Below are 11,825 nucleotides of genomic sequence, written 5' to 3' on the forward strand. Positions count from 1 at the left end.
CTGACCGTGTGAATTACCTGCGCCTATTGTTACATCGATCATGACTTGGCAACAATTCAATTTGATACGAGGCCGAGGCTGACGCGAGACCGAGTTATTTTGTATTTACAATCGACGGGATGAAATGTAAAATTTCAGTATATTGAAACGGCGATCCCCGTGCAGAGAGATCGACTTTGTGTGATTTTGAGGCTTATGCAACGTAAATAAAGAATTAAACGGCATGCGAGATGGAAACACGAGAGCAAATACGAGTATCATCGTGAACATAAAATAATTTTATTTCATCAGCTTTTCCGCGTATGAAATTAAATTGACATGTCATAGGACCGGTTCACTAAATATTTTATACTCGCAGTCGACAATGTGAAACGACATTTCGTGCTGACATAACGATCTCTGATGTTTTTCTCTTATAAGTAACTTTATACATTCGATTTCAAGAGTTATAACACAGGTACAGAATCAAATGAGATAAAATCAAAACATGAAGTTTTTGTTCTGCGTAGTTTGATTTTGAAACGAAATTTTTATCCCATACTGACTATACAAATATCATTCTTCTTTCATTTATTGGGTCAGACAAAAAGTTTCTTTTCGTTCTCCGGGTCGAGTTTGACTTTATCGTATTTGGCGGAAATCCAATTTCGCCGACGTTCTGAAAAAAACAGAAAATTGGCAACGTGATGTGTCAACAATACAATATAATCGGTCCTCTGATCAGAAACTCATAAAGGTGTCCCACTTATTGACCTTTGGAAATTTAAAAAACAAGTTAACAAAAGTTGAAGCGCTATTGCGACAACTTATTCTTGAAACCAAATAGAATAGAATAGTCTAGTGCCCCATTTTTCTTTCCACAAATAGTTACCGAGATATCGAGATAAGCCAAATATTGAAAAAGTTTTCCTGAAATATCTAAAAAAATATTAGACGAATAAAAAAATGTTTCAGGCAAAAGTTGTCCGAATTAATTGATAGAAAAAGATGATACAATAGAAAATGGGGGTTTCCAGTCGAGAAAAGCGGTGATCAGCGAGTATTTCTCGCAAGTGGCGCCATCTGTGAACAAAATGATATCGCTGTCTAGTATAGACCGAACAACTTTTGCTCAAAATATTTTTTCATCCGACCACTTTCCGCAATGTTAATCTGGAGTGTACAATTAAAATGGGACAACCCATATAAGAGTATGGTCTTTATTGGATTAGCTTGATGGATTGCATCTCGCGCAGGATCAACCAAAACTGGAGGATCACCCCGGGCATGGATCTTCGACCGAAGATACCTCTGGCGCTGCAACGTCGTGCCAGCAGCAGCAGCTCCTCGGTATCGTCGGTGACGCGCAGCGTGCGCTCGTCCGAGGACGACATCACGCTCAACGAGATGATGGGTAAGTTCGACGAGAGCTACGTGTACGAGAAGGAGACGGACATCCTGTCGGACAGCGACCCAACTGACTGCGAGGACTACATAGACTCGTTGTCGGACATCGACACCGGTCAGGATGGCGGCGACGAGAACGACCCGTTCGAGAACGATGAACTCGACTACATCGACAACGGCTCCTTCCTCGACCTGGACAGCCTCGAGTGTGGTGGCCACTTCCCCAACACTGGTCATTGCACCTACTTTGCCTTTACCAGCGAGCTCAGCCGGCGCGGCACTAGGCTTCGCGAGTCCTTCCTCAAGCGCAGGACCAAGGACGAACTGATATCTCAGAGGTAAGTTTGATCGCGTGATTATTCCTTCGTAGACTTTGTGGACTTCGCGGCACTTTGTAGTCTCTCTTCTTCGACGTCCTCCGACGATACTCAGATTATGTTTCTTCTTGCTATCGTGTCATCGGTTACGACAGAAGCGCAAGCGCGAGGAACAGTGCGAAGAGACAGAGCACACGACACAAGAAGCTGGACGACAACAAGCAGAGCGAGAAACGCAAAAAGAGGATATCGCAACGTCGCAAGACGAATCTGGACAGATACGACGACGAGACTGCGAATCTGAACCGCGTGCTGGTCGAGAGGATGCTGCTGAAGAACTCGGGCTTCAACCAAGGCAGCAGGAGCGTGGGCGGCACGCCGATGTGCCTGCGACGCAAGAAACACGACGTCAACAAGAATCTCTCGCCGATGAGGCTGAACGGCAACCCGTCGGCCATCAGGCCCGCCGTGTTGGAGAACGAGGTCGTCAAGAGACGATCAAACTCGGTGAGGACCCGAGTTCAGTCGATATTCTATATTTTCCAACTTTTTCTTCTTTCTTTTTTATTTTTTACTTAAATAATATCGTCGCGTCCATTTCCGCTATATTCAAGATGTTGAAGAGTAGCTTATCAATTTTGTTTTCTTCCCTTCGCAGAGAAGAAAGACTTGACGTGTGACGAATCAAGCGCGTTTTGGTCGAAGGAGACAGGACTTCTATTTCTCAGGATTTTTAGGATCCTTCGTTGGTTTTTAGGTTCTTAGAGTTCATAACAGCAAGTTTGCTTCGTAAGAAACAAAAGTTCTGTTTCCTTGGACCAAAACGCATTTGGTTCCTTCTTGATCACGTTAATTCTTCACCAGTCGATCTTCTTTCCTCCTGTTCTTATTATCTTAGAAGCTCTCTAGAGATAGTATCAACGTCTTTCTCTTTCAGGTGAGCTACGTGAACGGCAACATCGTGAGACGTCATGTAGCCGGCAATACGTACATGACCACCTTCGCCTCGGAGATCGCGCTGATTGAGGCGGATAAGGAAGCCGACCGCAAGTATCGCGAGCTCATCCTCGAGGCAGAGAACATCCTGGTGAGTATGCAGAAATACCAGAATCCATCGCCCTGCGTGCCGTCGCCGTCGCGGAAGCTGCACAACGGCCTCGCGAACAAGCGGGTCGAGCTGATCAAGAACACCGAGCTGAACATCGAGCTGGCGCTGTCCAAGAGCCGCAACTCCCAGCCGGAGTTGCAGAGCGGCAGCATTCGTGATCTGGAGCATACCAGTCCCAAGCGACAATTCCCCCAGCCTTGTTCGCCGATCCACCGGTTCATGGAAAGGAACTCCCCGGTCGGGCACGGCTTCCCGGCGAAAGAACACTCGGTCTACCGACAGGACTTGTCCAAATGCCCGGACTCACCGGTCGTGTCGCGCCGGACGCCTCAGGGCTCGCCCAACAGGAGCCTGATGCACCACCAGGTGCACCGGGCGCGCAACGACCCCGAGTCGGAGGTCAAGGAGTGCCACAGGCCTCGGGTCGCTTTGAACTGCAACGGCGGACTCAGGTCGGAAGCGTCGATGGACGTGAGAAATTCGCTCGGCAGCAAGACGCACGCTATGATGTCACAGGGCTCTCTCGCCGGCGGCAGGAAGGACTTTCGCGTCGCCAGGGCACCGACCAAAGAGGAGGGGGTGACGTCCAGCTCGTCGGATTCCGAGGAGAAGTGCGACGTGAGGCGAAGAGCCCCTCTGATGACTTTCAGGTTGGTGGCTATCTGATAAGGTGTCTAATGACGACACAAGTCAGGTAGATATAATCCTTTTTGTACATTAAAGTGTGTAAAAAGAGTGGATTCTTTCCCGGAGTATTTGTTTGAAAAGGACCTTTATTTTATTGTGGAATTATTATTCAATCAATTGCTGTTGTGCATTTTTACGTATTAACTCTTTACACTTGTGATAATACAGACAGAAAACGTGTCTTTATAGATCAGTCGATATGGGTCCCATTAAGGAAGGCTCCTCCTACTGCCCGCAAAGTGAGCCAGTGAAAAGGAAAGTGTATGCCGGAAGCGCAACATATGGCAGAATACAAAAGACTCTGGGCGAGCACGTTATGCTGAGGAACTCAGACGGCGATACGGCGACCGATGACACTGGTGAGCGTTTCTTGTTCCTTTCTTCCCCGCAACACGCAAAGGACTTCCTGTCCTCGCGAACTACAGTGGTACATGATTCCATGATCATGCAGCAGTCATCTTGTTGTTCCTAAAACAGAACTGATCGCTTCCACGTTCATCGCCAGTTTTACTTTCAAATTTCATTCCGCAAGTCTGACCTAAATTCTCAGAACTTCCCGACCAGTTCAACGTTATTCAGAGTCGGATCACGTATTCGAGGCCATCTCCAGTTTATCCTCAGATGCTGTACTGGTCGTTTATCGGCTATTGAAGGCAAACTTGAGACAGTTTCGAATATTCAAATCCAACTGTAAATACCGGCCTCTCAGGGATGAAACATGTTAATGCATTCCACATTATACCGTCCTACTTCAATTGCAAGTCGCACATTTCATTGCCCCATTCCAAGTTCAGCCTCTTCTGACCAAGTTCAACATCTACCAATGGCGTAGTAATCCACGTCCTCGACGCGAGCTCCAATCGATCCGCGTCACAGCCACGAGGGACGTTTGTTGTCCCGTCCATCTTAACACATATCATCTCGCAGACGACTCGAGGAGGTCTCTGAAGGAGAAGGTGGCGCAACTGCGGCAAGAGCGACTGGCGGCCGAGGCGAGCGCGAACAACGCCCAAGACTCGCAATTCTTCCAGCACCAGCTGTCGCAGTTAAGGCGGCAAATGCTGATGCAGACGATAGAGGGCCTGAAGCGCAGCCTCGAGGACCAGTCGGCCACCCTGAAGCAGACCTGCCTGGAGCCGGTGCTGAGCGACGAGTTACCTTGAAGCGGGCGCATCCGCTTCCGGTCCGGCTTACCGCACCGCGCGATCGCGACTGACGGATCCCCGCGACGCCGCCCATCTGCTCCCCGCCGCCGACGCTCGCGTACGGGACCTCGCTCGACGAGCACAGGATCGAACGCGAGTCCTGTCCGTCGGCGAGAACGCGCGATTGGTCGAGCCGCTGCGCGTTGCCGGGAGTATTGATCAGACGCGGCGTCGTTCTATCTGTGCGCGTCGGCCTTTGCGATTTTTCCTCGGGCTCGGCCGAGCGCCGGCGCGCACGTCAAATTTCTATTTTTCTGTCCGTTTCTGTATGGAGAGAAGTAGAACAGAGGGGAAGAGAGAGAGAGAGAGAGAGAGAGAGAGAGAGAGAGAGAGAGAAAGAGAGAGAGGGAGGAAAAGAATCGAGATTGAGAGTGTCGTGTACCTCCCCCCCCCTCACTGGGCATTGTTCTCCCGCTCTGTTGTTCGTTTCACGCGAAAATAACGTTTCTCACGAATTGTTTCTCCGTTTCCCGTTGCTTGATTTGCAACTTGGCGCGCGGGCAGAGCGCGCGACTTCCGGCTGTCGTTAGGTAATTAGCTCTCTCGAGAGCCGGCTCGACTCTCACCGCCCGATCCGTCGTTCGTGCCGTCGTCGCACAGCAACGCAACAGCGCTTGTTCTGAAATGTTCTTACGGTAGACGGGAGACTCCTGCGGATCGTAGAACGTTTCGTCCCGGAACGCCAGTGCGGAATTACTACGTAGTAATAACATTACCGAGTATAATGTACTGTAACAATAGTCGATATCGTCGTTATATTAAGAGACTACTGTAGTTAACATTTTTGTTTGTCACGTAAATAGGGCAGAGTGTAATATCGATTGTATTAGCGTATATTGTTATGAAATTCGCGATAGTTACGCGGCGAGGGGAAAAGAAGAGAACGAGGTAGCACTCGAAGCTAGAGTTTCCGGCGATCCTCCTCGTCAGCGTTCCGGGACAGAGCTTAGATTAGAGACCTAGACTTGAAGAACATCTGCACAACGGGCCTATTCACGGGTGTCTGTCTCTTTAGCACGCCCTGGGAAACAGGGAAACATAGCGGAAAAGCGAAAGGAAATTCTCGTCAAAAGTACACGCGAACGAGTCGCGTGCCAGCATCAAAACACGAGCGAACGTAGTGACTTAGCGTATCCGTAACGGAAGTAGAGAATCACGTCTAGAGCCTACACGTAGCCGGTAGGTAAAACCAAACATATGTAATCGATTTAGGTATAGGAAAGACGTCAAACAATACGTGCCCAATGAATACGGCCCAGTGCCGACCGAAGAGCGACCGGGAAGGACAGCGCTGTTGTGGACGTTAGCTGATTCGAATTGGCGCTGACCGTTTGAGCCTCAAGAAGCGAGAGAGCGAGGAAGAGAGAAGCGAAATCCTCACTTGTAAGCTCCTTAAGCAAGACGTACGTTTAATCGCCTCTACGATGAATATATATATATATATATATTCATATGTATATATATATATATATACACACATATTGTACAACTAATTTTTATAAGTGTTTCGTAAACTTGAAGAAATTGGAGCTCAAAGGGTTAGATTACACACGCGCGCGAGCAGGTCGTGCGTTTAGATGTGAGGAAGATGAGTCAAGTACCGAGGTCAAGATCGAAATGAATCAGGAGATCCGACGCGTTCAAGGTCAGAGTCAGCGCGGTCCTTCCTAGATGTTCCCGACTCTCCAATTTGACCTATCGCAGAGCATGACGTAGTGTTATGACGACGCATGTACCTTCCACCTTGCAACCTCGTGGACGTGGTTGCGCGCGAGATGGGTTTCCCGCACTTCGAGAAGCTGCACCATCGCTTCCTCCCTTATCGCCTGCCGCGTCCGATTCCGAGCAGCACCTGCAAACGTCAGCTTCCGTTTGAACGATACCGGTCTTCGAGCGAGTCCCTTTCACCGAATTACTCTTCACGCGGGACGAGGACCGCTCACTCCGCCTGCGGGTGATTGCTTCCCGTTCGCGAGATGGAGGACAACGGAGAACCGTGAAAACGAGCCAGCTTACTACACATATTACTCGTAATGTTCCTATTTCTACGCGAATATTCGTAACCCTCGTAAGAGCGAGATCCCCTTCCCGGTGGACGATCCTCCTCGTCACCTCTGTCTCTGACTAGACTAAGCAGCCTCCGGATTAGCATACCAAAGAGACGATAGCTTAGCTGTATGGTAGATTAGAACCGTCGTTTAGTCGATCGAAAAAAGGAAAAAAATATACACACCGATACACGTACTCGTAATATTAGAGGATCACGGTTAGAGCGTTTTTAGAGAGCCTCGATTCGCTGGTAGGGTAATCGTTCGAGTTACGTCAAGCGGATTACAAATCTTCCACGCGCGTGAGCCAGAGTTAAGGTACTTCATTCCGACGTTCGCGGTAGTGATTTATATCCGATATCTTATCTGTCTTGCTCTCTCGAGCGAGAGTTTACTTACAAGGAAAGATAGAGAACCCGGAAATTCAAAAAATTCTGAAACTTTGTGTGGAAGTAAGGTAGTTCGTCCGTAATGCAAAACTATATTTTTTATTCGTGCGGAATTCCAGTCTGTAAAGGGAGGAAACCGCCCTTCGAAACAAAAATCATTTTTAGCGTATATCTTTTAAAATACGAGGCATGTGCAAAAATGGTTTATATGAAAGTTGTAGTGTATTGCATACTCTTTGTGACTGTGTATTCAGATTTTGCAAAATTGGAGGGCCGAGGGGGTTTCAAAAATTTTTCAATTTTGCAAAATCTGAATACACAATTGCAAAGAATATGAAATACAGTATAACTTTCATACAAACCATTTTTGCATATGCCTCGTATTTTAAAAGATATACGCTAAAAATGAAAATGATTTATTTTTTTCGAAGGGTGGCTTCACCCCCTCAGACTGGAATTACACACAAACAAAAAATAATTTTGCATTATGGATGAACCAATTTACTTCCACACAAAGTTTCATAATTTTTTGAATTTCTAAGTTCCCTGTGTTTCCTTGTTGGTTGTTCTCCCTTATCGACCGGCTGGACGTACGCGTGCAGAGTTGATCCTTGTTTCCAACGGGGGAAGTAGAGATTTGTTTGAGATTTGCGAATTTTTTGTCCGACTGCGTGACTTTATTCGTTGAATTTATCGGCTCGTGATATTTTTGACTCTGGTTGCATCATCGATACGATACTTTCGGTCATAGTGATATTTTTGTGAGAATAGACTGATAGCGTTATCGATAATGTTAGATTAAAAGGGGAAAAAGGATCTTTAGTGGTTACTTACTTACGTGTGATTTATACGTTACAGAAGCAAAAGGAAGGAAAATGGAAGAGAGATTCCTCGAGAACGGCGGATTGTAATACGCGCACACACACACACACACACACACACACACACACACACACACACATGATATATTTATTTGTGTTAGATATTAGGAAATATAGTAAATGAAAGCATTAGGCGAAAAATATAGCGGCAGTAGAGTTACTGCATTAGGCAGTGGTCGAGTAAAATCGAAGTTGCGTTGTTCTCCCGTTCTCTTTCGTTCTTGCGAGGATCGCGTTTTGTCGACAATTTTTCGTGCGTACGTCTCTCTGTCGTCCGTTTGTCTCTCGAGAAGAACCGTCATTGTTTTGTTTCTAATAGCTTATCGTGGAGACGGACTGCGAGAGTTACTTCGATCGTGATCGAAAGTCTTCGGCGGTACGCTGAACTAGCTGTCGTTGAGTGCGCTGTCGTTGTTCCCCGAGAGTTTTATACTTGAGATAATACTGTATATAAGATAATTTTTAATCCTATACCTTCCCCCTCACCCCATGAAATACCTTAGTTTTATAATCGTAAAACAAATTTATAACGTCGTTGCTGTTGAGTTCGATAAATTTTCTTTCTCTTTTTTTTCTTTTTCTTTCCTTTACGCAATCGCATCGACACATTCCAGGAGAGCACCAGGAGAGAGTGCGGTTTGGGTTCTTCGGCGCGTTGGAGGTAGAGCAGTTGTCTGGATCGATCCTGCGGTCGGTCGTTAGTATAAGACCGTCGGCACGATTTCTCAGCATGCCCTTGCCCGCAAAGCGACACTAGTCACTCGGTTATTTACGCAGGGTATATAAATTAAATCGGCAACTCCGAACGTGCTTGGAGCGGAAAAGCGGAATTATTGTTATCGCAAACGATATCTCTTGTGTACGAAGCCATTTGCAAAATAAAATGGTTTTTTTATATGATTATGAATAAATTATATTATGTCGTTGGATCTATTCTAGTTACTCTCTTTGTCTCTACCTCGACCGAATGGTGTCTATTTCTCACCCCCATACACATCATAACGACGAATTACTTCCACTCAGGTACGAATAGTTCGTCTTACGAAGAGACTTACAAAAAGACTATATCTTTATTATAAAACAATAATTCCCTCATGATATATATATTACAAACTATAGACACTTACATATAAGCACGCTTAATTGCTCATATTTATCAAACAAGTATATATGCTTAGCTTGGATATTTTTATACCTAAACGTGAATAGAATATAATTTCCCTTTACATCATTCCGAGTGATTGCAGAAGATACAACAAAAGTGGAAAACAAAGCAAGTATGAAAATTATATAGACTTTAGAAATCTCATAGACTTCCTGTGAAAGGGCTTCTTTAACAAAAAGAACAATCGTCGTGATTCATCGTCGAAATCAATCGTCGCAGTATCCTAGTAAATGAAATGTGCATACTGCAGCAAACACGTTTGAAATATCCTTACTTGATCTTTTCAAATCTGTGTTTGATCTCATATATCCCGACAGGTTGCAGGGTTTCATCACAGTAGTACTCCCATTCTCCCTCGCTCAAATCTACATCACTGAACTCTCTGCCCCCTTCTATGGTTTGGGCAGTCCATCCTTCCCTCGCGGAAAAGTCAGAAGGTTCCATTCCTCGGCAATCAAATGTCACAATTGCTTTAAACTTGCCTTGATCGTTCAAAGTGAAGGACTTGATGGTATGCTCCATTATTGTCATTGAATTCTCCCTGGAGCAGAGCTTGCACTTGATTACAAAGTTATTGACACCACTGCCTCGTTGCATCGGTGTTGACTCTTCCAGGGAGACGTAGTTCCACTTCTCCGATGCCTGTCCACAGTTGGAGCAAGTGAACTTTAGACACCACCTGAATTCCGGCCCACCTGGCTTCAGTTCCTCGATATTGTCGAGTCTACAAGTGATCTGTAACGCTATTTTCACCATTTTTTTTTCTGTACGATGCTATGTCCACTCTGAAATTATTCATGTCGAAAAGCGTTAGTCAAATGAATCATATGTTTAGACCAAAACAGATCAGATTGCAGGAAGCTTTGAACTTACGTGTTCAAAAGATCCGTCGCTATGTCGAAATTAGAACTCCAGTTCGAATGCAAATTTATGGTCTCGTTCAGTGGACGAATTTTCATGCAGATGGCCAATGTTGCAATGACTATCACGTATAAACAGCGGATGTATAATCACTTCCCAGCGAAACTGATTAGCAAAGCTGAAAATAAACCGACGACATATATCAGTGGGAGCAAGGTGATAGTGTCAAAACTTCTAGGCTACCTCGTACTTTGAGCATTTCGTGTATACATTGTTGTCGGAAAGTTATATGTATATTCTAAATATTTTAAACGAGGAGTAAATTTTAACCGCTATATTCTTACAAATAAGTGCTTACAATAAAATGACGCTTTCTTTACATTAGATTTTAAGGGTCTGCAGGAGCCAAAGACAAATCCAACGTTGACTTTTGGAGGCCTCGTGCGGCGAGATCGCGAACCAACACCGTGCGCGCGAGCGCAAGAGCAAGAAGGTTGGGTCAAGTCAGTTTGACAAGGACGAACAATCGATCGCGCTGTCCTTGTCTTACTCACTCGGGCATTTCGCCGGCCGATACACGGCGAGAAAATGCTTTCCAGGCTTCTGGGCAAGTGAGCCAAGTGTCGCAGCGACTTACGTGTAATACCATTTTATAAATTGACCTATTTTGTCTAGCTGACGTTATACATCACCGCCAAATTATTATAGCATGTTCCTTATATTATTCCCGAGATCCCTACAAAGCCAGATTTTGCAACCCGGCCGTCCAAAATTTATGAAAAATAAATGAGTCCGCCATACCAAGCATCGCAGCGAATCACTCCAAAAATTATTTTACGAGATGCAAAATTTCGTCTCGTTAACGATACGTATAATTGCTAAACTGTTATAGCATCTTCCTTGAATTATCCCTGAGGACCTCACACAACCAGATTATGCAATCCGGCCGTCCAAAATTAATAATATATATAAATAAAGCATCAGCCGTACCAGGAATTGTAGCGATTGCAGTGGAATACCATTTTACAAGAAGCAATATTTTGCCTTATTGACGTAATATATGACCATGAACTTGTTATAGCATCTTCCTACAACTATTCCCGAGATCTCTACAGAGTTAGATTTTACAAACAGGCCGTCAACAATTTATTATACATAAATAAAGCGTCAGCTGTAACAAATATCGCAGCGAATCAGGCAGAATACAATTTTACAAGAACAAATATATTGCCTCGTTGACAATATATATAACCGCCAAATTATTAGGTAAATCGGAAAGACAAGTAGCTATAGCTAGAACTGTCGTTAACTTATAATGTCTAAACGAAGCTTAATATACATGTGTAGTTTGCTTTGACATCTGTCAATAACATTCAGTACATAAAAGTATACGTTTGCATCAATAACATTGTTTTTCACTGCATCGAAAATGTCGAAATTTGAGCCAAATAAACGTCATTTGCGCGAAGTGTTAATCTCTTGCTTCAATTGGAAGAAAACTGCAGCTAAAGCTCATTGAATGCTTGTAGAAGTTTATGGTGATAATGCTCCTTCCGATAAAACATGCAGAGAATGGTTTCGACGCTTTAAAATTGCGATTTTGATGTAGAGGACAAAGAACGTTCTGGACGGCCAAGAGTATTCGAAGACGAAGAAATGCAGGCATTGATGGACGAAGACCCATGTCAAATTTAAAAGCAACTTGCAGAAACGTTAAATTGTGCTCAATCTGTTGTTTTCGATCGTTTGAAAGTCGCCTTAGGAAATATTTACAGGGA

General features: G+C 44.9%; 2 protein-coding genes and 1 long non-coding RNA gene across 5 annotated transcripts in view; 2 read left to right on the top strand and 1 right to left on the bottom strand.

Moving 5' to 3' along the window:
• The window catches only part of LOC105181335 (putative uncharacterized protein DDB_G0277255), a 228,730-nt gene extending 223,724 nt beyond the window's left edge, over positions 1 to 5,006 (top strand). Inside the window, exons 7-11 of one of the 3 annotated variants that reach the window (XM_025306415.1) lie at positions 1,236 to 1,724; positions 1,859 to 2,210; positions 2,641 to 3,461; positions 3,688 to 3,857; positions 4,426 to 4,661. In XM_025306415.1, the coding sequence (XP_025162200.1) occupies positions 1,236 to 1,724; positions 1,859 to 2,210; positions 2,641 to 3,461; positions 3,688 to 3,857; positions 4,426 to 4,661 (2,068 nt within the window). Of the gene's footprint in view, positions 1 to 1,235; positions 1,725 to 1,858; positions 2,211 to 2,640; positions 3,462 to 3,687; positions 3,858 to 4,425 lie in introns of all 3 variants that reach the window. The other 2 variants (XM_025306417.1, XM_025306418.1) reach the window with 2 other exon arrangements.
• A 15-nt stretch (positions 5,007 to 5,021) lies between these two features.
• Positions 5,022 to 8,089, top strand: LOC112590321 (uncharacterized). The gene is made up of 2 exons (XR_003114119.1): positions 5,022 to 6,106; positions 6,225 to 8,089. It is a non-coding gene; the product is annotated as an uncharacterized LOC112590321 (long non-coding RNA).
• A 632-nt stretch (positions 8,090 to 8,721) lies between these two features.
• LOC105181334 (UPF0587 protein C1orf123 homolog) lies at positions 8,722 to 10,553 on the bottom strand. The gene is made up of 3 exons (XM_011138038.3): positions 10,406 to 10,553; positions 10,060 to 10,225; positions 8,722 to 9,971 (listed from the first exon to the last, which is right to left on the bottom strand). The coding sequence occupies exon 3, from the start codon at positions 9,940 to 9,942 to the stop codon at positions 9,457 to 9,459; it is 486 nt and encodes a 161-aa protein (XP_011136340.1). The 5' UTR covers positions 9,943 to 9,971; positions 10,060 to 10,225; positions 10,406 to 10,553; the 3' UTR covers positions 8,722 to 9,456.
• Between the last annotated feature and the right edge of the window lie 1,272 nt (positions 10,554 to 11,825).

This window comes from Harpegnathos saltator, unplaced genomic scaffold (genome assembly GCF_003227715.2).
Source record: "Harpegnathos saltator strain DR-91 unplaced genomic scaffold, Hsal_v8.6 scaffold124, whole genome shotgun sequence".
NCBI lineage: Eukaryota > Metazoa > Arthropoda > Insecta > Hymenoptera > Formicidae > Harpegnathos > Harpegnathos saltator.

Excerpts from the sequence above, each read along its gene's own strand:
- LOC105181334 (XM_011138038.3), bottom strand. The coding sequence starts at position 9,942 with ATGGTGAAAATAGCGTTACAGATCACTTGTAGACTCGACAATATCGAG.